Source organism: Phalacrocorax carbo, chromosome 1 (assembly GCF_963921805.1).
Source record: "Phalacrocorax carbo chromosome 1, bPhaCar2.1, whole genome shotgun sequence".
Taxonomy (NCBI): domain Eukaryota; kingdom Metazoa; phylum Chordata; class Aves; order Suliformes; family Phalacrocoracidae; genus Phalacrocorax; species Phalacrocorax carbo.
In genome coordinates this window covers 94,510,698-94,535,749 of record NC_087513.1, presented here as the reverse complement: position 1 = coordinate 94,535,749, position 25,052 = coordinate 94,510,698, and the positions used below count along the sequence as shown (strand labels likewise).

At 42.3% G+C, this 25,052-nt stretch overlaps 1 protein-coding gene across 2 annotated transcripts; it reads right to left on the bottom strand.

Annotated features, from left to right (window-relative positions):
* Window positions 1-1,244: 1,244 nt before the first annotated feature.
* Window positions 1,245-24,367, bottom strand: NXPE3 (neurexophilin and PC-esterase domain family member 3). 2 transcript variants are annotated; one of them, XM_064467672.1, is made up of 7 exons: window positions 24,281-24,367; window positions 22,919-22,970; window positions 20,730-20,942; window positions 12,828-13,588; window positions 10,766-10,839; window positions 5,337-5,543; window positions 1,245-4,400 (listed from the first exon to the last, which is right to left on the bottom strand). In XM_064467672.1, the coding sequence occupies exons 3-7, from the start codon at window positions 20,820-20,822 to the stop codon at window positions 3,850-3,852; spliced, it is 1,686 nt and encodes a 561-aa protein (XP_064323742.1). In that variant the 5' UTR covers window positions 20,823-20,942; window positions 22,919-22,970; window positions 24,281-24,367; the 3' UTR covers window positions 1,245-3,849. The 2 variants fall into 2 exon arrangements, with proteins under 2 accessions (XP_064323742.1, XP_064323748.1); XM_064467678.1 differs by having other exon boundaries at window positions 24,288-24,367.
* Between the last annotated feature and the right edge of the window lie 685 nt (window positions 24,368-25,052).

Sequence of the window (25,052 nt, the reverse complement as noted above, 5' to 3'; positions counted from 1 at the left end):
GAGAGCAGGCTGGGGTGTGAACTCTTTCTTTTGGAGGAACAAAAGAGCAGCACCCTGTATCATAGCACCAGCCGCTGCCCCCTACCCTGCCTCCTTCAGCAGTCTCAATCAAATGAGAGGGGAAAGAGAAAAACAGAGCAAATGCTTAGCAATACTGCCTCAGGACACTCTTCTAGTTTCCAGAAATCTGTAGTTCAGCGATTTTTCTGAGTCAAACAGGCTATCTTTGGCTATATAGGAAATCAGCACGCAGGGCAATGCACCCTGCTTACTTCCTTCCCAGCTGTGCATCCTGGCTGCAACCTAACTCTGAGGCAACCCTGTAGCTGTCCCCCAACTCCTCCGCCCTATCCCTCCAGCCACCTCAGAGGCTCCCCGGTCTGTGCAGTGTGGCTGCTCTCTCCCTCTCCCCATGACCCTGCAAACACAGCTCTCGGGCTCACATGGCAGCGGGCACGCAGCCAGGCAGCGCAGGATGCCCTACGGCCCTTAAATGCACCGACTGACTTACAGAACAGATCTCTCCTCAATTTTTTTTTCCATTACTTAAAGTAAAAACTGTTCAGAAGCTAGATAAGCAATGACCACACTGCATCTCCTCTGCTCTTCACACCGCTTTTTTAAATGAAGTGACTTAAGGATTTCCCTTTGGCCAGTTGGGTTGCAAAAGCCCTCAAAGAAGGAAACCTGGATTATATACAAGCTTTTATTATGTGTCAGGCTTGATATATCAACAACAGGAAACATCAGTGTGCATCAGCACTAAGTCTCGTGCAAGCTTGTGCTGCTTGCACAGATCACTCCCCTCCAAATACACATCATCACGGGGGAAAAAAAAATAAATCACTTTTGAAGTTATTTTAATCTACAAACCATAGTGTGAAACTTCTACCCAACACACAGCACAAAAATGTAATAGGAATTTGAGTGAGCTGGATTTTGAACAAATAAATTTTAAAGAAAAAAAATGTCTCTGTATTGAAAGGTTAGTAATCAAAAGGCTCAGGACAGGAATGAAAATATGAAACATAATACAATTTCTTCCCTTCAAGTGAATAAAATGGAAAGAAAAGGCAGACAGGGCTTTGAAAAATCTCATGAAATAAACTTTTACGTGTAAAGGAAGATACTTAACTGAGAAATTCCTTTCCAGACCTGTTTCATATTAAGTAACTTGAAAAATAACCAATGCCTTAAGCTAGAGTCAATGTTAAAATCAATTCAGAAGCTTAAAGGTTTAAAGGAAGTGATTTAAAAATATTTTATTGCTTCTATGTTTCTATATACAGTACATACAAGACTGGTGCAACTGGTAACAAGATGAGAATAGAAATGAAAACTCATTTATAGTTCAACTGAATGACATACGGAAGCATAGCAACCTCAGTCTTCACCTTAAAACATGAGTAACTACTCAGTTTCTCCCTTTCTCGTCCCTGTCTATTCCAGAGCCCAAAGAAGTGAAATATTGGCCCTCATTCCAAATTAACTGGCAATTTCCCTCAAGTTCATGACCTAAAAGTTAATGTTAATAAAATATTAATCTAATTAATCTAAAAGGCAGAAGTTCTACCAGAAGGCGATTAGACACCTTTGCTAATAGCAGCCTTGTTCTCTTTCCCTCAATTGTCGCAACCTTTAAAAAAAAAAATCGTTCCTCCATATCTGTTCTTGGTAGCTAACTGCGATGTAAGGTTCCTGTTGAAGAGCAGCGGTGAGCACAAGAAACGTGCCACCACAACTTTCACACATGATATAACTTTGTGAGGAAACCCAAATGGTTAGTCCGCAAATTAAGTAGTTTCCTTCAAAGTAAAAGTTTGAAGTCTTACTTTCATTAACACTATTTGGATAGATTTGTTATGCAGGATGAAAGCCTTACACTCTGCCTATTTTAAAAAACACATCTGGAAAAGATGAAAGATCATTTTGCATTGTGGTTGTTTACCTTCCCAGACCTGAATTGGTGTGGTCCCTCTTTAGCAGAGGATAAACTTCCATTAACATATTAAAGTAAGAAATAGTTACCTAAAGCTAATGTATGGACAGACACTATGTGAGGCAGTTGTCAGAAGGAACTAGCAAACAGAACCTCCTTAAGCCTGACTAGAAAAGCTAAGAATAAATGGTATTTCAGTGTATGCGACTCCTCCAGTCATTTTTAAACATTTTAAAACTGTCCTTTAAAATGAACAAAACAAAAAACACTATTCCTGTAGCTGATAGCATTAGGTCTCTTGAGGCTGCAGGAATAAGAACACAATCTTTCTAACATAGCAGCAACCCTGAAAAGTAAAGCATTTAAAATATGAAGACATTTCCATTATTCCATTCTGTGCAAACTACCAATTTGTCTAATTAATCTTCCCAGTTTGCTCACAAAGACTCAACTTGCATATTCTCCTTGAGCATGATGAGCTGCTTCAGAAGCACTCCACTACTGTTCTGACAGGTACCTCAGTAAAGCCACTGGTAAAGACTACCTTTGGCCTGAGTGGGACCAGAAACAAGACAACACGGAACACTTCTCTGCTGTTTGATCTGGGGGCTGAATTTAATCAAAATTTTTTTCAAAGCACTACTCGTTAAAACTATAGACCAGCTTAATCAAATTAGCAGCAGAAAACACCATGCCGAGAGGCCCAAGAGCCACCAGCTTTCACACTGGCAAAACCTCAAATATTTACCAAGCACCCGTATGAAGGGCAACCATGTGTTGTTTGGCTTTTGAGTGCAATTTTTTTGACCTTTTATATTGGCAGCAATGAAGCTCATCAATAAACTATAAAGCTGCCAAACATAGAAGGGGCATCATTACACGGCCTTGACACTAGGGTGTGCAAGTTACCATTACCCATTGCCGAACGCCATCAAGTGCCTTCAGGTCACTTGGCTTCTCCATACAGACACAATGTAGGAATGATGTCCAGCAGCAACTATCAGAAGCCCAGCTTTGCAAGAGCATAACGGAATAGCTTTATCTTACAGGGAAGGGAAATACTTTAATTAGTAAATGCTTCAAGTGGGTGAGCCTGCAGCTTGAACTTGCAAAAACAGCCTGAGACAGTGTTTTCACTGAGGTCACAATATACACATTTCTCCATAATAGATAAATCAAGTAGTAGTATATCAAAGCTCAGAAGAAATTCAGTAGTACAGGAAATCAAACTAAAATACTGGCTATTTGCATTATTTAGCAGCCATCTGTAAACACCAAGGGTGCCTAACTAGTATGCTCTATTAAATTTCAGCACATTCTTGATGACTTAATACTACAGATATTTTGACTGTGCTTCCTTGATTGGTATTCGTGATTTTGGTACACTCCCTTCATACTTCTAATTAGGACTTTGAAACAAGAACGGACACTGCACTTCTCTGACATATAACTGGAAGAGATGTCCCTCAAACTCCGGAACATCGAGAGAAAGAATGGTCCCAACATCTTTCCCAGGCTTCACACGCAGTTCTGAGCAGCAAGACTCTGTCAACAGAATCTGTGTCATATGGATTAAATTAAGCATACAGTGCAGACAACTAGTAAAGCTAATAACCCACATAATTTCTTATTGAATCCTGTCAATTTAACTTAAGGTGCTCTCTAATAATGTCAGATATGAGTGATAAGGCTGAAAGGAATCAACCTCACAGGAAGATATGGCCCAATCAATCAACTCCTCTTTACCACCCATCACAGCTACCCAGAGTTAAGGCCACCACAGTTCGTACTTGCATGCCAAGTACAACAACCAGAGTTCTCCCATACCATCCAGTATGATTCGATAGCTCCAACAAAGAGCAACTTTACTTCGGCTACAGCAAAAGTTGACATAGGGAAACCCGCTTGTGCTAAGTTTGCAGAGGGCACACATAAGATAAAAATGCATCTATTTGATTCTTAACAATAACTTCTTTTGGGTGCAAGTTATGCGGCAAGTAATGAGCCAGAGACATCTCCCAAGCATCCACCAAGTGCACAGCAATTCCTGAGAACATTTTCCTCATGACAGAATCAAGCTGAAAGGAATACCAGTCACTGTTAAAGAGGCTCACTTCTGGCCCAAGTTCCTGAACATTAGCGGTTCTGATGATGATTACAGTCTTGGGGCTGCGATCCAGCAGTTGAATAATTGATCTCCGAATGTTCCTCAGCCGCCGGATATACACTTCCACAGGGAAAGTGCTGAAGTGGGACCATATAGTAATGGCTATCACCGTGTTTCTCCCACCCACTATGCCATTCAGTTCATTGGCAATGTAGCGCAGTTCACTGCTAAAGACTGTTGAAAAGCGAATGGGCGGCCCGTGACAGCGGAACTTCAGTAGGATATTGTGCTTCAGGTCCACAGACATGAACGGGCCCACGTTCTTAGGACTCCCCAGGTTAAATTCCACTAGATCTGAAAACCCAAGAGCAAGCATTAGTGAAAGTTGGCATAAAAGATTAAAACTATCAACAAGGGCAAAAGTAGCAGTAGGTAAGGAAATCTGAACATAAATCTAAGAACTCCAAAATGAAACAGAAGATGTGTGTCATCCATGTGCTAGCTGCGTATTTCAGAGTGGAGTTCATGGGTGTTGAAATTTGCAAGACAGCATACTTCAACTTCACAAGGCTGTCAATGCCTTTCCAAGTTTCCCAAACTGTTTTCTTCCCCCTCTCATAAAAAATAAATTTTCTTTTTTTAAGAAAAAGGAAATAGAATAGACCCCTTTAGTCCATTTTACCCTATGAATCCAGTGTTCATAGGAACCCTTCTGGCAACTTTAAGACTCCATTAAATTTAAAGATTACTTCAACATATATGCAATGAGGAGTCTCAAAGTCTCTCTTCTAACACAACTTTACTGCATTAGGGGTATGGGATGAGGAAGGAATATCTAATTTGCTACTGAAATTCTGTTATTTATGTTAAAAGAAGGGAAATGCAAGAAAGGGTCCAAACTAATCAACAGTAATGGAAGTAATTTCCTACTTCATTCCAAAATGATTTGTGTCACTGGGATGCTGCAAGGCCTTCCGCAGGCACCCTAAGTGACTTCTGCCGTGCCCGCAGGTGGCCACTTTAAGTCACAGCCACAGCAGCGGTCCTCATTCATGAAATGTTTTACAAGGACAGCTTTGCAGATACTTTGCGGCCCCACTTCCAAGGCCTACATGTTTCTCAAACATTTGACTAACTGCCTTTTTGCCAGCACTTCTGGTGATGTTTTGTCTTTCCCCTTCCTTTGTTCCATCATTGTCATTCAGTAAGATCAATTCTGTGTCTGACGTGAGAGAAATAAAGCTTTGCAAAGGTCTTTAAGTACAAAACCAAATTAAAAAAAAAATTAACCTGGAACAAATGCTGTCAGATACTCAAACCACTGCCTTATTGTAGAGTCTCCAAACAAGTGGATTACTTTTCCTTGTAAGCACTTGGTTATATCATCCGACTCGTTAAAATGATGGATCCAGTGTGTTCTGGACCTCCACTGGTCTTCGTAATAATAACCAGAAGGAGAAACCATATGATCTTCAGCTCTGTCCATACTGCTTGAGTCTGGAAGAGAAAAATTCTTTGAAATTAACATACAACAAAACCAGCCTCTGTAATCTTCATGGACACATAGCCAGTGATGTATAAACATCTTTGCTAGTTTAAAGTGAAAGAATATCATGTATGGTGTAGGTTAAAAAGCTCGATGCATCACACTTTTGTAAGCCTGAGTATTTCACCTCCTACTTCTGCAGCAAAACCTGCAACTACTGACACAGTGGTTGAACAACTATAGTTTAACTTGGTTGAAATTAAATGGTATCTCTGATGATAAAATAAAAAACAGTAAGTATCTGACATCTTTCACCCTTCAATAGAAATGCTTGATCATGGGTGCTGCAAAAGGCGTGGAAAGATCAGCAGAGCCCCTGGGGCTGCCCGTGCCCGCCGCCCCCCAGCCAAAGCGCGCTGCTCCCCTCTAGCGGCCAGCCTGCCCCGCAGCACAGGGCACCCGCCCCGGGGTGACACCGCACACCACTCGTGCCCGCTTCGAACAAACCAGCCCACCCACCCGCCGATGGAACAACACACATGCTGACACTCCTGCTCCAACCACGCGTGCTAGAAGAGTCAAGCCTGAATCATAAGGACTCCAAAACTAGGAAATGCCAGAATTAAAGCTATGACCAAGAATTTTATATGTGCCTTTTGAACTACGAGGGTGTCTAATTCCATGGATTTCATACTTTCTCTCTGCTATCTAGACCCTTCCTTTTTTACTGCGGGGGACAGACAGCCCTCTGAGGAGTTAGCAGCCCACAGCAGGGAAGCCCCGTTCCGTAGGATACCTATTTACCTTGCAGAAGTTGGATGGTATGTTGCAAGCAAAGGCCAGAGATTACTGGAAGAGAGGGTGCCACCTCATGGTCACGTCAGTCAACACTGCCATACTTCTCTTAGTATCCAGCGTGCTACTAGTCAATCCAACTTCCACGAGGTCATTACAGATTCTTCCTTTACCGCTTAATTATTCAAACGCCTCAACTGAACAAGCACAGAGGTGTTCCCCGGCACCAGCACCAGCTGTGCAGAGCAGCCACGTCCAGCTGTTTTAACATTTCTACCCACCTTGGTGTGGAGACCGTATGTTAAGAACACTCCCTGCCCTATCCTAACTTACAACTGGTTTGGCAAAGCACACATTGACATGGCCAAAATCATGTTGGGGACCATTACAACTCTGTAGAAGTATAAGCAGTGGAATTCCAGTGCCCAGAAGCATCCTCTGGTAGATGCTTCATTATAACAAAGGAAGAATCCCATGGGCTAGGGCTCTGGAAGGCAAGGGGGTCCAAGAGAGCTGGACAGTATTCAAGGGCCACTTCTTCCAAGCTCAAGATCGGTGCGTCCCCAGGAGGAAGAAGTCAGGCAGAGGAGCCAGGAGACCTGCATGGATGACCAAAGAGCTTCTAGAGAAATTCAAACAGAAGAAGGAGGTTCACAGTATGTGGAAAAAGGGACTGGCCACTTGGGAGGGATATAGGAATGTTGTCAGGGTATGCAGAGGTGCAACGAGGAAGGCCAAGGCCCACCTGGAATTAAATCTGGCAATGCGTGTCAAAGCTAACAAGAAGGGCTTCTTTCAATACATCAGCAGTAAAAGGAAGACTGGGGATACAGTGAGCCCACTGCTGAACAAGTAAGGGGCCCTGGTGACGCAGGATGCAGAGAAGGCGGAGTTACTGAATGCCTTCTTTGCCTCGGTCTTTACTGCTAAGGCTGGCCCTCAGGCATCCCAGCCCCCAGAGAAGAGGGGACAAACTGGGAAAAAGGAAGACTTACCATCGGTTGAAAAAGACTGGGTCAGAGATCACCTATGCAAACTGGATCCTCACAAATCCACGGGCCCCAATGGGATGCGCCCTCAAGTGCTGAGGGAGTTGGCAGATGTTCTTGCTGAGCCACTCTCCATCATCTTTGAAAGGTCGTGGAGGACAGGAGAGGTGCCCAAGGACCGGAGGACAGCAAAGGTCACTCCAAACTTCAAAAAGGGCAAGAAGGAGGGCCTGGAGAACTATAGGCCAGTCAGCCTCACCTCCATCCTTGGAAAGGTGATGGAACAGTTCAACCTGGAGGTCATCTCCAGGCATGTAGAGGACAAGAAGGTTATCAGAATTAGTCAACATGGATTCACCAAAGGAAGATCATGCTTGACCAACCTGATAGCCTTCTACGATGGCGTGACTGGCTGGGTTGATGAAGGGAGAGGAGTGGATGTTGTCTATCTCAGCTTCAGTAAGGCATTCGACACTGTCTCCCGTACCATCCTCACAGGCAAGCTAAGGAGGTGTGGATTGGATAAGTGGACAGTGAGGTGGATTGAGAACTGGCTCAACAACAGGACTCAGAGGGTCATGGTCAATGGGGCAGAGTCTGGATGGAGGCCTGTCACTAACAGTGCTCCCCAGGGGTCTGTGCTGGGTCCAGTCCTGTTTAATATATTCATCAATGACCTTGATGATGGGACAGAGTGTAACATCAGCAAGTTTGCTGATGATACCAAGCTGGGAGGAGTGGCTGATACACCAGAAGGCTGTGCTGCCATCCAGTGAGACCTGGACAGGCTGGAGAGCTGGGCCGAGGGCAACATGACGAAAATCATCAAGAGCAAGTGCAAGGTCCTGCACCTGGGGAGGAACAACCCCATGCACCAGGACAGGCTGGGGGCTGAACTACTCGAAAGCTGCTTTGCTGAGAAGGACCTGGGAGTGCTGGTGGACAAGCTGACCATGAGCCAACAATGTTCCCTTGTGGCCAAGAAGGCCAATGGTGTCCTGGGATGCATTAAAAGGAGGGTGGCCAGCAGATTGAGAGAGGTTATTGTCCCCCTCTACTCAGCCCTAGTGAGACCACATTTGGAGTACTGTGTCCAGTTTTGAGTCCCCCACTTTGAGAAGGATGTGGAAGTCCTTGAGCAAGTCCAGCAGAGAGCTACCAAGATGATCAGGGGACTGGAGCATCTCCCTTATGAGGAAAGGCTGAGAAACTTGCATTTGTTTAGCCTGGAGAAGAGAAGACTGAGAGGCAATTTCATCAATACCTATAAATATCTAAAGGGTGGGTGTCAGGACGATGGGACTAGGCTCTTTTCATTAGTGCCCAATGACAGGACAAGGGGCAATGGGCACAAGGTCGAACACAGGAAATTCCACCTCAATTTGAGAAAACACTTCTTTCCTGAAAGGGTGCCAGAGCAGTGGCACAGGCTGCCCAGAGAGGCTGTGGAGTCTCCTTCCGTGGAGACATTCAAAACCCACCTGGATCCGTTCCTGTGCCCCCTGCTCTGGGTGTGCCTGCTCAAGCAGGGGGGTTGGACAAGGTGATCTCCAGAGGTCCCTTCCAACCCCTACCAGTCTGTGATAATAGAAGTGTAACCAAAATCTAAACACTCAAAAAAATCAGGCCATAAGCATCTTTAAACACCCATTCGTAATAGGCATTTTTGCCCTCCCTATTTCTATACTATATTCTCTGTGCCTTGCATTAGTAGGTGTAAACCTCCTTAGATCTCACAGGGATACCGTAAAAAGCAAACTACTACTACATTTGTATAACACAAAGCCTATAATCATGAGTACCACAGAAGAAGCCATTAGAGAATTTAATCTTTGGATGAGTCTTTAAATCAGGCATCAGGGACAACAAAGAAATAGAAAAAACCCAACAAGAAATGATGACTCATCCAATATGTATGAAACAGGAATCCTACAATGCAAAGGAAAAAACTCTTCATGTGGTCACATAGTTAAAGACTAATTCATTATGTTAATTCACAACTTCAGTTCATTTGTTTCTTAAGTTTTGATGTAAAAACATTTCAATTTTTAACCTCTTAAACTGATTCTTAGACTATGCATATATAAAATGGTACTAGAACAACTTTTTGGTTCTTCACACTAAACCTAACACCAGCATTTCAATATGTGTACAATATCATACCAGTTTTGCTCCAGAGTTCAGAAAGCAATGGCTTTTGAATTTTGTAGAAAAGAGTAAAAGCTCCAGTCTGAAGTTACAAAGCAAGAACAGAAATAAAAGCTTATATTTCAGACAGTTGTAAAAATCAGCTTGATCTACATTTACCCTGAAACAGAAAGGCATGTGCAACACCAACAGCAGAACAATGAATTCAGGGGTGCCATGAATCCTAACAAATCCATACATCCACGATCATTATACCAATGTATTAAGTTTATTTATTCAGAGACTCTTGGTCTCAGAAGGAGTTTCCCTGGGGAATACTGTGCTACTCCTATCAATGCTTTCTGACCCATCATTAATCACCATGAAATGCAGGCAGGCTTTGATCATCTGTAACTCCTGAAAGAATGGCGATATAATCAATTTTCCAGCAATTTCTACAAGGAAATATGTAAGATAAAAAAAGCACCAAAAAACACACACATCTAAAGGATCAGGAGAAAGAAAGAGGGGAAGGCGCCACTAGGCCTATTAGCAGCACTCTATTTTTTTAGGGAGCAGCAAAACTAAAAGCATGAAATGTTGTAGACTGTCTTCCGTTAAGACCATATTGCTCAGGTCAGAAACTCTACCTTTGAAGCCCCCTGCAACCTCATAGAAAAGACATCTGAAAAGCTTTCAGTTAAGAAGTAATTTGCTGTGTATCACATTTTATGCAGGCTTTTTAGAGGCACAAAAAGTGCGCACATGGATATGAATGACATAAAAACTCTAAGTCTAACTTAGTACAGACTGTCTTTTTGTTCTGTTTTTAAGACAGGGTACAGAACAGCTAGGTTCTGGTCCAAAACTGTAGGTTCTGATATCCTCTGGTAATAAAAATGACAGTAATACTTAAACGCAAATTTTCAAAATCTGTTAGAATTCTTAACAAAGAAAGAAATCAAGAAACACAGCACAGCCGGTTAACTTGAGAGTTTGGTGAGCAGTTACTGTATGACTTATTACTTCTCTAAGTAAATGTTAGAAAAAAACCCCACACTTTTGGCAAGAGAACAAACTTTTTAAAATTATTTTTTGCTAAAAACCCATTTATATATGTAATTTTAGACAATTTTGTTATTAGTACTAAACTTATATTACAGTAACACCCAAAAGCCTTTACCTTGTCAATACAAATTTAAGTTAACTTCTATTCCATCCTATGTAAACAAACAAATCAATTATTACCTCATGCCTGTTGTTCTTTTTTTTATAAATTTAATTACAAATTACAAACAAGACTCTTATAAAGCTCACTTTACCTGTAAATGCCTTGGGCTTTACAATCACTGAATCGGGTCCACTGGAGAGTATCGGCCTTTTGATATTCACATCACTTCAACGAAAATTAATAATAATAATTATTATAATAATATTATAGTAAGGCTGTAAAAGTTGACGGTAATATTTATCTCCTTTTATCTTAACCCACTTCAAATAAGCGCATAGGACTCGCAATAAGAATTTTTTACTTTACGTTTACTCTACTTCCTATAGCTGAATTCATTGTGTATTAATTTCTTTGAGACCACAATCACTGTTCTCAGTCAGAACTCAGAATTTCATAGCACTAGGACACAAATCTTGTGCACCCTTTTACTGGCACAAACCTAGATAAAGCTATCAAGCTATCAGAGCACCGCAGGAAGCTTTGGGGGATTTACCACAAAGATGGGAAGCTCCCAGCTTGTGGCACATGTACGACTGCCAGGAGACAAACCACTGAAAGTGTATGCTGCAGCAGCAGCTCCCAGCTCTGCCGGCTCTCGATAGGTGCTTAACACCGCTTTCAACCCCCCGCGATCCCACAGCCTGCTCCGCAGTACATAGCGGAGATTGTGGCAGTCCAGCACCACCACCGCCACCAGCAGTCCTAGATCTGGACGAGGCTAGCGGTGGTGCGTGCTGCCTCTGGGGCAGACAGTGGTACTAGCCAACGTCCAACCAACTTCAGAGATGTCCAGCAATAAGGTCTTCCAGTAGGACAGCAATTTGCTGAATACAGAAACAAAGCTCATCCCCCTGAACACCGAGAGACCTCATAAGTATTTGTTTGTGGACATCAATGAATTCTGATAATTTTGTGTTGGTCACGCATCACTATTGTACAGCTGTGACAGATGCAGTGATTTAATACTAAGCTCTTGTTCTGTCTTTTGTTGCTGTTTTAACAAGAATCCCCATCTAATGTTTTTCTCCATTTAAGAAATAAATTTGCTCAGAGCTGAGCAAAACAAACAAAAACCAAAACAAGTGAAAAAAAAAGATTTCCCACTCCCATCTGGAAACATCACCAATCAATATCAGCTGTATTTTACAGGTGAACTGCCTGAGTCACAGAAAGTCAAAAGACCCACTTACAGACCTGATAAGGGATAGCCAAAAACCAATTCCATTAATATTTACTTTTGACTCTGGTCTTCAGTTACAAACATGTGTGCATGCTAACCCAACTATGTGGAGCTGCTGTAAAATCTTTCCCAATTTAAGCCTGAAGTGGATATACTGCTGAAACACTTTCCTTCAACGCTTTTTTTGGAGAGAAAGACAGCAGCCTACAACTACAATTCTGACACTACGCAGCAGCTGTGTCTAATTTCAGCTGAGGGTAGAAGCAGTTCTCTCATGTCTACCCATGCACTAAGAGATTTTTTTTTTTTTAAACACTGAATGCAGAAGAAAAAGACGACTGTAAAATTAATTTAGTCTGACACTTTATATAACACGCAGAGATCTTTTCCATTGCACAGGTCTTGCTCAGCAGTTTGTTCTAAAAGGTGTTTTCTTCATGGCTGGCTTAATCTTTTTCCTAATATTTGAAAGTCATACTGAGCAACAAGGAACACATTACATTGCATGTAAGATGGCTCTTCCTGAGGATAAGAGCAATTGGTATTTTGTGTAAAAAAATAAGCCTAAAACCTGGACCTTCTTTAGGTAGTTCAGACTTGGCCAAAAATATATCTCAAAGCATTGTTATTGATATTGAAAGTGTAGCTGTGGAAACAAAAAATGAGGAAACAGTCCCCCAAACCACCACCAGATTTAGACAGCAAGCTCTTGGGAAATTTAGCAGGTGCACCAGAGTTGAATTCAAAGCAGAGAGAAAGGACTACACTCCAAGTTTCTTTAGTTTAAGATTACTGTGTTCTTGCACAGCTGAATGGGGAGGAAAAGAACAGTCAACAACTCACATCAAACACCTGCTTCTGCTGATACACGCCTCCTCTAAGGCAATCTGTCATATTTTACCGATAACCTAGAGTTTGGCTTCAAAAAAATTATTACTTGTCCGAGTATATATAAATTCAACGACAGACATACCTTTGGAAAAAGAGGCTTTCCTCTTGCGACAGAAGACCTTTTTGATATCCACCCTTGGCATGGCTGATTCGGCTGGCACAGGACAGTTTTCGAGGCTTGTAACAGAACCAGGGCTCACCCGTGTAGAGATCTGTGAAGTTACACACCGGCAGATCTCCAGACAAGCAAACATTGCACTCAGTGGTCTCCGAATACCTCCCAGACTTGAACGAGCTTTTGAAATAGACCCTGTCTGGCCTTTCTTCTCGTAAACGCAGGAGGACTTGGATTGCTTCACTCGGATGGACAAGTGACACAGAAACTTTGACTTCTCCTGGCCAAAGCAAGGTAAAGAAGACTTTGTAAAGGCCATTATGGCAGTCTACAATCCTTCCTGTTGCTCCAGCTTTCAGCAGAGGAGAGTGAATTCGTGCCTGTAGGTAGTCTCCGCCATAGTGCTTGGGTTTTCCTTGGAAATCCTTCATACGAACAAGCACCTCTAACTGATCACCCACCTTGAAGAACCCGCTGGGTTTCACAATCACGAAGTCACTATGTGCAGGATCAGTGCTCTGTATAAAGTCAATTTTGCCATCTGACGGTTTTGGCCACTGTATTGCAGCAAGCAACGATTCCTGTTCCGCTTGTTCTCTTTTGGACAAAAGCTGCTGCTTATAACCACAGTAAGGCTTCCTGGTAGTTTTGGTTGTCTGTGATAGAGAATGCTGGACATTGTTTTCTGTTATCCAATTTGATCCTGAAACTGTGTCATGATCCAGGTGCTGGGGAGGAAAAAGATTACCTGAAACTGTGCTATTAAATGAAATGCTATGAATAACAGGTGCTTTGTCAGGAAACGATCCCAAGAACTGGGCTTTGCTTTACAGAGCTTTGAAGTTGACCAAATGAAGCAACTTTACTAGAAGACACAAATCTATTACTTTGACCATGGGCTTTCTAAGGAAGCAGGTAGGCAACCTGTGGTTCCCCTGCTCTGGCTAAGAGGCTTTTATATAAATCAGGCCAAATACTTTCTGTGGCAGTGTTTTAGCTACCAGTGTACTCTGTAAATATCATCATTGTGAAAAAAAAATTACAAAACGTCTATGATTAAATAGTAAATTGTAACTCATGTTTAATTTTCTTACTGCAGTGACATTTTAGTCTTCAAGCACAATGAGGTCTAATAGCTGCCCAATATAATGCAAGGAAATAGGGTTTCTTTGAGATATTACACTGCAGATGAATCTGATGTACCCCCTGCACAGGCCTGCTAGAGAAGTCTGCTGCATGTAGCAGCTGTGGTCATTTATCTGGTCACACTCACATTGCTTCTTATCTAATTATGTGAAATGTGGGTTTTCCTGTAACATACAAATAGAAAGAAATTGAAGAAAAGAAAGGAATGCTTCAGGGACAATGAATTAATGAACTGGTGGGTAAGTAAAGTAGTTTAGGACAAGCTAGGACTAAACAGGAAGTTATTATTATTATTATTTTTAAGATTTTTATTTTTAAAATCTATATACAACTTCTTCTAGAGCCATATGAAACACAACCAGAGCATCCCCTAATCCACACAAGAGTTTAAAAATTAAGTCTAAGACTTCAGAGCTACCTGTGAGATTTCTAATCAGCAAATCCAAACTTACACCTCAAATATGCACAAAATCAGCAGTTAATGAGAACTTAATTATCAGGTGGATGTAGTAGAATTTATCCATACTCGTATTTCATAAAGAAGCAAAATACATCAAATTGTTTTTCAAGCAAAGATTAAAATTATACAATGTTCCATTTACACGGAATCAGAGACTATGCTAGTTTAGATTTGAAAGAATGCTAACAAATAAGAACTATGCTATTTGAAATTTTTTAAAAGGTCATGGTGCTTAACAATATCCTAGTGTTTTCAGTTTACTTCCTCCATAATTAACTGCTCAGTAATTTACTAAAATTCCCAGTACTTACATTACAGCCTTATTTATTGCTATAAACCTTTCTTAGTCGATTGAAATATCACCTAGCGCACATGTAGATACTAAGTAGTTTTCCCCTGCTACATTTAATATACTGGCAAATTCAAATAAAAGTCATTTGAACAACACAGAGATTCAATATACTTTTTTAGAAGAAAGGTAAACCTAACAAGTGATAGAAATGCACAGGCTTTTGAAGCCCATTATGTAAGAAGTTACTTTTGACTGGCTTAAGAGTAAGAGGATAATGAGCATGCTAGGATGTAGGATGGATACACAGAATCTTCTCTTTTTGATACCCCTCTTAACTATAAAAATCTGGAATTGTAAATTGTCACATTTAACTATAAAATGTAAATTGCCAGGTACCCACAGACACACAAAATGTCGTTATCACAATAGAAGCTTTTGCTTCTGTTTTACATTTCAACCCAGGATTTAACACATTTTCCCTGAAGGCCATATGAGGCAACTCGTAATTATTTCTATTTTCTATCACAACAGGCAAAAATGCAAACGTATCGCTGCATGTTACTTTTATTAATCCAGTAAATTTCAGGCACATCTGAGAATGAATCGCAGGCACAGTTCTACTTTAAATCTTGCCTACATGTATTCTTGAATTAAGCAAAATTTCTACTTTTGTATAGCTTCACAACCTCCTTTCACTTGCTCATTCACAAACATAACACAGAAAATACTGCATGGAAGTATTTTTAAAACTTAGCTATATATTTTGATGCACCCAACAAGCTGGTAACTATGTTTCAGTCAGCAAAAATATTTAAGCATTTTCTTAAGGAGGGGTGGAGAGAGAAAATACATGTGTTTGATTAATTCTTGTGTCCCCTTTAAGTTCTCAAGAGAAAGTTTCTTCCTTTCAGTTGGTTCTTCAATAGTTGGTACCTCAATGAGGTGGGGGGCAGGACACTGAAAAAAAAAATCCTTTCAAATGAAGAAGAGAGACAGCTATCTAAGAAGGTCTTAAAGACAGACCTGTCATTGTTTTTAACCTTCTAAAATTTCTGCAGGGTTTTTAAACCAGTCTTTTTGTCAGAGATGGAGATGATCCCGTTTATGGCCTAGCTAGCCTTTCTGAAGTCTTTCCAAGGGCATACCTATATCTTCCAGGGGAAATGGATGCAGAGGACACCAAGCCAATGAACATTCAGAAAAGAGGGCAGAGAGCATAGTTTGATGTCTCTAAAGCAGCACACCTACACAGACTTTTTACCAAAGCACTAGGCCAAAGCTCTTCACTTGTATGCAGCTGAGGTCCTGGACAAGCACTGTCACTTAAACTCCAGCACCTCCAGGTTATGACCCATCAAGCAGAATAGATTATACCACAAATATTTTCTCAATCTTCAAGGTGAGAAAAAAAAAAAAATCTCTATGAAGGTAAAACCAGAGCTTCTTCAACATCCTGAAGGACCATCCTTTCTGCAACATCTTTGTTCATCTTTACAGGCCTCTCCCAAGCCCAGACAGGACCATGTATTATTGCAGAATTGTAAGCTTACGTGTGAAAGTAAACTACATCATGTATGCTATTCACAGGAGAAAATGTCACAGAGATTCCATTTTCCAGTTAAAGCAGGGAAAGCTTCAGAGTCAACTAATATACCGAAGATCCTTGTCTGGAATAGAAAAGCTTTCCAAACCATCTTCTTTACTTAAGTGCTTCCCAGGCTTATCTCCAAACAAGTGCTTAAGCTCCCCTATCCCTATGGATCCATATGGCTTGCCCTGAGGCAGATTAATAGCTTGGTCTGTCCCCACTCCATTCCCTACCCTCTCTTTCACTGGCATTTCCAAATCCCTCTGGCTCCTGTACGTTAAGAAGTCACACTGAGCCCCTGGAGAACTCTGGGCCAAAATAAAATGAAATTTCTTTAAGTAGGGCAGATAAAGAACATTTCTCAAAATTTCTCAAGTGCCCTCTTCCTTTAACTTATGACACAAGATTCTTTTAGTTATTAATACAATCTCCACATTGAATAACACTTGTCTTGCTTTCCTTATTTCCATATATACTCCATTCAAGGTGTCTTGATTTTGCATGCAATTCCCAAGGGGAGTTTTTGTTTGTGTGTGTGTTTTTTTCTTTTTTAGTTTGGGGGGGGAAGGGGGTGGGGGGTGTGGTGTAGGGGTGGGGGTATTTTTTGTTTGGGCTTTTTTTTTTAATAATTATTTTTTATTTGCTGCATTCTGAAGTTAACCAGAACCCAAATGTGATCACGAAGTAATTTAATGGATGTCTGCCAAGTAACAGACAGGACAGAATGGATTACGTGTCAATTAAGCACAAACAAATCCACAAGATGTTTCTGGTGCATAAAATATGTCATAAAAAAGGGAAAAATGAAGCAGTATTTTCAGGAGAACTAATGAAAGTTTCAGTTCAACTACTCAGCTTTTAGCATGCCAACTAAGCAAAAGTTAGATGTAACATACAACAACACCCAGGCAACCATGCTCTCAAAGATCCTCTAGAAGGGTCACAGGGTACTTAGTTAGGCCTGCAATGAACACTTATCCTCCATTAAATGCAATAATGTTGGTTGCTGATAAAAAATGTTGAGTATTTAAATTGCTGCTGAAAAGGTAGAACTCCACCGCAAAGCCCCATATCTTCCACCACTCTAACACTTAGCTTGGCCTAGTATGTTCAGAACAATAGCTGTAAACGTGCATATGCCACTAACATTAGAGCATGAAACATCACAGGAGATTCCCATGCGACAGGCATGGGGGGCAGGGGGGAAGTTCCAGTTTGCCCAATGGACAGTCTTAATTTATGCAGCAGACAATATTTGAAACTGAACAAATACCAATTACTGAAAGGTCAGTCATCCAATTTTCAGTAATTTTACACTCCAGGTACTTCATCCCTATTTGCTGCCTAAGACAGGCATCAGATAAATTCATGTTCTTTGCTGTCTCACAGCACTGAGTGGGTGCTGGGTTACTCTAAACGTCAGAGCCAATCCTCAAAAGCCACCACCTAACAGACAAACATTCCAGCAATAATCCGAATAAGATGATGCAGTTATCTTTTGTAGGTGCCTGCAGTTTAGAAGCAGATTTTATTTATTGTTGCATAGTTCTTTTGTTCAGTTTCAGCTGTTTGATTCCACACACCATTCCTTCATCCTTGCAAGAAACTTCCCCTCTCCCATACACTCTTTTCCAAGCACTTTTAAATAGAAGAATGCTCTCAACCGATCCTGAAATGGTTCTCTCAATCTGAAGACGACTGCTACAAATATACAAACTCTCCTGTATCATAAAGGCATGATGTTGTTTATTGGCAACAACCTGATACCTCATGGAAAATTACTGAATATTTTTTCTGGCTGTGTTTCTGTCTTCTGGAACTATAACGCAGTGGTCCACTGGGGACCTCAAGGGAGGAGTTGCTCCGTGCTAAAAAGCAAATTAACCAATAAGCAGGCTATCAAATGTTTTGTGGACAGCTTGGGGCTTTGTTTGTTTGTTTTAACAAAAAGTAAGAAAAGTAAAATACTGACATGGGCAAGACTGTTGAGAGGCTATCATTAGCAGCTTAAGAATTTAAGAGGGAAAATTCCAACATGAAAAAAATATAAAATCTGAAAGAGAAAACGCAGGGAGGCTAGGTGGGGTCTGCTGATAATTGCCTTAGCTCTTTAGCTTTAGCCGGATGGATTGGATGATTTGGGGATGAGAAGCATGTCTGATGCATTTACAAACACGTTTTCAACAGTAACCAACAATAAGCCCTCCTTCCAGAGCCTGAACAGGTTTGCTTACAGATATTCTGTGAAAGCTTTCTAAGACTTTTTCTGGTTGTGGTCTCTGACTGAAAAAAATCAGCATAGATACCTAGACTGCCTGGAAAGCTGTGCCAAAGCCAGAAACCAATAGCAGAGCAGGTCCATTCAGAAAAGTCAAGACAACAAAAGGAGTTGCATGTTACAATGTAAAGATTTACCAGCAACACAATACTTAACTAAGTTTGAAATATCAGATAAGTAAAGGTCAAAGCCACACAGATACTCATCATGAACAGTGATATGACAAAGCACAGTATGAACACCCATACTGCATTTTTAATTTCACTCTTGAAGCTCTGCCAGAGCCCTTTTCTCTATGAAATTTAATTTAAAAAAAAAGAAAGAAAGAAAGAAAATAGTCTAAGATTCCTAAGATTCAAAATATCAAAACTGTTCTTCATGCAACATCCTAGGCCAAAAAAAAAACCCACAGAAAGAAACAAAAGAAGAGCTACCTTCTACGTTACACAAAAACAATCATGCTAACTCAAACCAAAGGTCCATCAAACACAGTATTTTGACTTCCAGTAGTTTCCAACAGCAGGTATATGGGAAAAGAATACGGGCCAAACATGTTGTAATACTACCTCCTGAAGACTTAATCCAGTTTCTAGCACTTTATGGGTTAGGGCCTTATTGAACACTAAGGTTGACATCTTTAAGATTTATTATCCCCTAATGGAATTTTCTTCTATTAATTCATCCAGACATTTTGAATATAAGCTTTTAGCAGCTACATAGTCTTACCGCAAGGACTTCTGCAGCTTTGCCGCAATCCATGAAAAACCACCCCTGCTTCCTTTGAATGCGGCATCTGCAGTTTTTATTTAATGTCTCCACTAGTACTGGAATAGGTAAAAAACATTCATTCTTTAGTTATTGATCCTATGCCACTTGTGATTTCAGACCTCTTAAACATCTTCCTTGCCCTTATCAGAACCTCTTCCAATTCAACTATATCTTTTTGGGAGCGAGAGGGGATTTTACAGCCCCTCTTTTGAATCGTTCCATTTGAGCATCACTAGCCAGAAGGAAAAAAATACTCTGCAAGCAGGATACACACAGCTTAAAAGCATAAAGCAGTTCTGGTTTTCCATTTGTTGATTCTGCCAATCAGCTAGCATGCATAAAAGATAGCTAGGATTTAACAAGGTATTAGGCTAAGCATTATTATCCTCCCCACCAAATGCCAATGCAGGCAGCCCATGGGCAGGGCAGCCTCCAAGGCTCCCTAGAATGGATCCTTGGTGATTTTATCTGTCTTGACTTTAGTCTGGGGTTACTGACCAACCCAGTTTGAAAGCACCTCTGCACTGAAGGGGTAAGTAAAATGAAGAAACATGCAAGTCAGACACAGCAGAGGGAAAAAGCAAAAGGCAAAGAAAAGCTGCATCAGTACAGGCTGGAGAAGAACTAGCTAGCTAACAGCTCTGCAGAAAAAGACCTAGGGATTCCGGTGGACAGTGAACCGGCTATGTGTCAACAGCAAAGCGTTGTGACAATGAATTAACAAGAGCATAACCAGCTGACTGAGCAAAGTGATAATTCCCCTCGACTTCACCTTGGTGAAGCCCTGTCCAGAACAGCATGTCTGGTTTCTGGAGACACCAGCTAAGAACCCCTGAGATGATTAGGGGACTGAAATACATGACTGAAGAGAGACACTAAGGGAATCAGACTTTTTTTTTTTATTAAGCCTGGAGAAGACTGAGAGGGGATCTAACTGCATTCTTTCACTACCTAAAGGGGAGTTACAGAGGAACTGGAGTCAGAAGTACACACTAAGAGGACAAGAGGCAACTTCCACCTGCACATAAGAGAAACATTCTTCCCTATGAGTGGGGTGAAGCACTGCAACAGGCTGCCCAGGCAGGTTGTGAAACCTGATTGCCCTTGAAGGCTGTCAAAACTCAACTCAACAATACCCTGCGGAATCCAAGCTAACCTCGAAGTTAGCCCTCTGAGGAGGGTGTTAGATTAAATACCTCCAGACATCCCTTCCAGTCTGAATTTTCTGTGAATCCAACTTGTAGCTAAGCACTGTCAGTCACAATTCTAACCTTATCCTCAAAGGGGAATAACGTTGCTCAAGCCCTCTTGGAGAAAAAAAACGAAGTTCCACTTACCTCTAACTGAAAAAAATTATGGACCAGGACCACAATAGCCAGTACTGCCATAAGTAGGCAGAAGATTTGCAATCTGAACGAGTCACGCCACATTGTCCATTCATATCTTTCCCTCCCATGTTAGACGCTGACATGACTTCCATTCACCACGGATGTGAATGTCATTTCGTCTCAGTAGTGCACAAGAGAATTCAGCTGACTTCCACTTCATTCCTGCAAATGTATTTACAATAATTATATTAAGTCCCCAAAATATTATTAGAAGTAAAGTCAAGTTTAACGCTGAAAGCATGTAAATGGTGGAACTTCACACAGCAATAACTGGTACAATAGAACTGTTGAGACAGATTTTTGTGGCGTTAATCTGAACAGTACTATCTGTGATGTTACTTAGTTCTCTTGGGCATGTCAAGGCAAAATCTTATCATAAAGCCACTCTCATCTGTATTTGATACAAAAAAACAAACAAACCACCAAACAACAGAAGAGCATAAGATTTCTTTCTTAAAACCAGAACAAACAAAATCACTCTATTTATCCATTAGGCCACACTATCACCATCCAGCCATCACAAGCCCAAGATTTTTAGCAGAAACTTATGTTTTTAGACATCTCCCTATTTACCTGGTTAGAGATTCCAATAAGTTGTTATTAAAGACTAAGGTCTGAAGCAAGTCTGGATAAGCAAGATAAAAGATACTTTCTCCAGTTTTCTGCTGGGGAGAGGGGGGAAAAATAGCTGTAACACCTATCAGTTAAACAGGAGATATCCAACAGAGTTGAATGTGCTAAAACTGAGCTTCAGGAATCTTCTATAACACCAGACTACATCCATCTTGTTGGGTTTATCATTCCTTTTACATCATGTACTCTTACACAGCTCTAACGGTAAAAAAAAGTAGACTGCTGGGAAAAAGGCAAGGGATTAGGTTTTGGTTTTGTTGTTTGTGATTTTTTTAAAAATAAAATATAGTAATAGTCATGTTTTTATTAAAATTTAATTTTTATGAAACATGTTGTTTCTTTGAGGTTGCTTGACAGCTGATCCGTTATAAAAATCACAGATTTAACAACCATTGATAAACATTTCTCACAGCCTAATGCTTGTTCAGTTTGACTCTCATATTTTCCTTCTCTTTTAGAGGGACAATTCTGAGGCAGTCACTTTGCAAGCAAAAAGGGTACCGTTCTTGCAGAAGGAGAAGCTCTAAACTTGGAAACAGACAACAGATGGCAAGGAGAGACAGTCAAAAGACACCAGTCTCTTCAAGCCTAATATTCTCAAAGCAGCATTACTCATACAACCATCCACTAAGTGCAACAACATAATCAAATGAGTAGATAGCCTTTGTGTGACTTTCTATAAATAGTAGTGTAACTGAGAAGTTATACTATTTATTAAGACTATATGAAGAATGCTGTGCAAATTTAAATTAAACATAATGATATGTTAAATATCAAAATTAGCTAAATAATTCATTAAATGAACATAGACTAGAAAACTGAAATGTATTACTCGCATAACCAGAACAGCCTCAAAATAGACCACAGATGAAATTGCTTTACAAGGATTATAGGGATTATAACTTCAAATGCTTTGCTGCGAATGAGAGAGAGATTGCATTCCTGACTGATGAACAAGCACTGAAAGAGCAAGATGTCCATCAAAGTATCAAACTGACAAAATTCAACAAAAGCACAGCTTTGTGAGAACAGTCCTGTGCTAATATAAAGTGTTAAATCTGTATAAAATATCAACTAAGATTTTAAATGATAACTGAAAATGAATACACCTAAATATATAAAAATGATAGTTTAAGGCCATCTACGACCATTTGAGGAACAGAAACAAATACATTAGAGAAAAGGGGAATTTCCACTTTTGTCGCTAAGAATTGTCTTGAAATCACTGAAAAGCATGAGGCACTGAAAAATAACAGAATTAATTTAATTGTCATTTCATATACCTAAAAAGGCCATGGAGGCCACTCTCACGTATTTTTGTGCCAAATTTTCTGTATTTCTATGAACATCACATGTTCTAAGGCATTCAGGTGCACAGGTTTACTGCTTTCTTTATACTAAAGACCTTAACGTACTTCTAGTTTCACCATTCCTGAATAACTGACCTAGTTTGGTTTTTATATAATGGAAGCACATAAGTACGCCAAAAAGCCTTAGATTCTTACCCTATGCTTGGAGCATTCTCTGAAGCCATCCACGCAAAAGGCCAAAAATAACCTAGGAAACAATACAGAAAAAAACCACACACAAATATTAATAATAAAACCTTACGTATTGGTGGTTTGCTTGCAGCAACACAAAATAACATGGCAGTTAAGACTCCCTACCTGTAAAATTAATTTTGTTTCTAAAATAATCCAGGCATTTTTTTTTAAAGCATTTTAATTCTGAACTTCAGTCCTGTACCTTTGAATTTTCTGCCATTTATTGTTAAAGTATTGCTCCTCTCAACTTTGTTCCACATTATTACACACCCCATTTTGCCCAAGGTTAAAAACAAACAAACAAACAAAAAATCTTAGTGACATTTTTTATGAAGATTCTTCATGTTCTCTCACGCTCAGTTACAGGACCGGTTTTTTGTTTGTTCGGTCACTAAAGGTTGTCAGCTCTCTATCCCAACGCCTCTCGAAGTCAGCAGCGTTACAAAACCCGGAATTAGCGCAACTGACTACTTCCAAGAACCTTCACGCAAATCGCTAAGGCTGACGAGCCACTCAAAATCATTCCACCGAGGCACAAAACGCTTGCGTTGCTGCGGTGACAGAAAATCACATTTGCTCCCGTTTCTCCCCTAACCCAGCCCCGCTCCCCGAGGAGCGGGGGTAACAGCCCCCACCCCGGCCCGCTGACATTCAGAGGTCACCACGGAGGGTTTGCGGGAGCTGGGCTTTGCTGCAGCTCCCTGCAGCAGCTCTGCTCCAGGCGAACAAGCGGTCCGAGCGCTGCCCAACCCGGCGGCTGAGGACCTGGCACCCGCAGACAAGGGACGGGGGGAGTCAAAAGCGAGCAGGAAGTACGGCTGCCGGCGATATAGACGGTAAAGCTGTCTTTTACTGCTTGGGTGGTACTTTTTATGGCGCGCATCCGCTCCGGAGCACGCCTTCCCCCGCGGCTCGGCAGCCCCACGCAGCACACGCCGCGGGGCCGGCCAGCCTGCGGCGCCCCCGGGGGGCGGCACAAGGGGCTGCCCCCGAGACCCGGCAGCCCCCGCACCGGCAGGAAGCGCTTTCGGCTGCCGCCGCCGGGACGAAACCCGAGGGAGGCAGGCGGCGCGCCCGCCCGGCAGGGGCGGGGGGGGGCAGGCGGGCCCGGCAGCGGGGCGCCGCAGCCCGGGAGGAGGACGGGGAGATCAAAGCAGGACACCCGCCAACCCCGGGCACCCCCACACCCCGCCACAGCTCCCCGAGGCCCCCCTACCGCCGCCCCGGCCCTGCTGCCGCCCCTCCGGCTTCCCCTGACAGAGCCGTGGCTCCCCTCCCGCCTCCGCCTCCCGCCCCCGGCACCGGCACCTCGCGCCCCCTCACCGCACACCCCGGCCGTGCCCCCGGGCCAGGCGGCGGCCTCGCCCCCAGCCCGGAGGCGGCTCGCTGTATATCCCCCGGCCCCGCCGCCCCTCCTTCCTCCCCGCCCCCGACGCGAACGGCTGCTGCCATGGCCCCGCCTCCCAGCCACGCCCCACCCGGCTAACGGCCGCCCGCGGCCACCTCCAGCGGCCCGCGGGTCGCCAGGGCTGCGGCCCCGGCCCGGGGCGGGCCTGGGGGGGAAGCGCAGGCCGCGGCTGAAGGCCCCGGCCGCTCCTGGCTGGACCTGGCCGTTTTTTGTGCTCAACTACAGGGACGCAGGGATGCTGTGGGGAAGGAAAACCGTAAAACCACGTGCGCTTATTTCTGGGCACCCTCTTTGCTGAGAAGGGCCTCATAAGGGGGGGGGCCCTTATTTTTCCCCTGTAATTTCTGAGTCACAGTAGGTGAAGGCAAAGAAACCAGGACAGAGGAGGCTGGTGCAGAGTTCGGGTTCACAGCCCAGGTGGTGTTACCATGGTCCTATCCAGGGCTACTGCCCCAGGCAAGACATAAGGCTCTGACAGGAACCATCATAGTTCAAACATTGCTGAGCCTGGGCATGAAGGTGAGTATGGGAGGGAGCTACAGCAGCAGGGGCTTGAACAGCAAGATCACGTTAGAAAATTGGAAAAAGAAATGAGGGGTGACCTTATTGCAGTCTACAACTTCCTCACAGAAGGGGGAAGCAGAGGGGGAGGTGGTCATCTCTGGTGACCAGCAACAGGAGATGGAA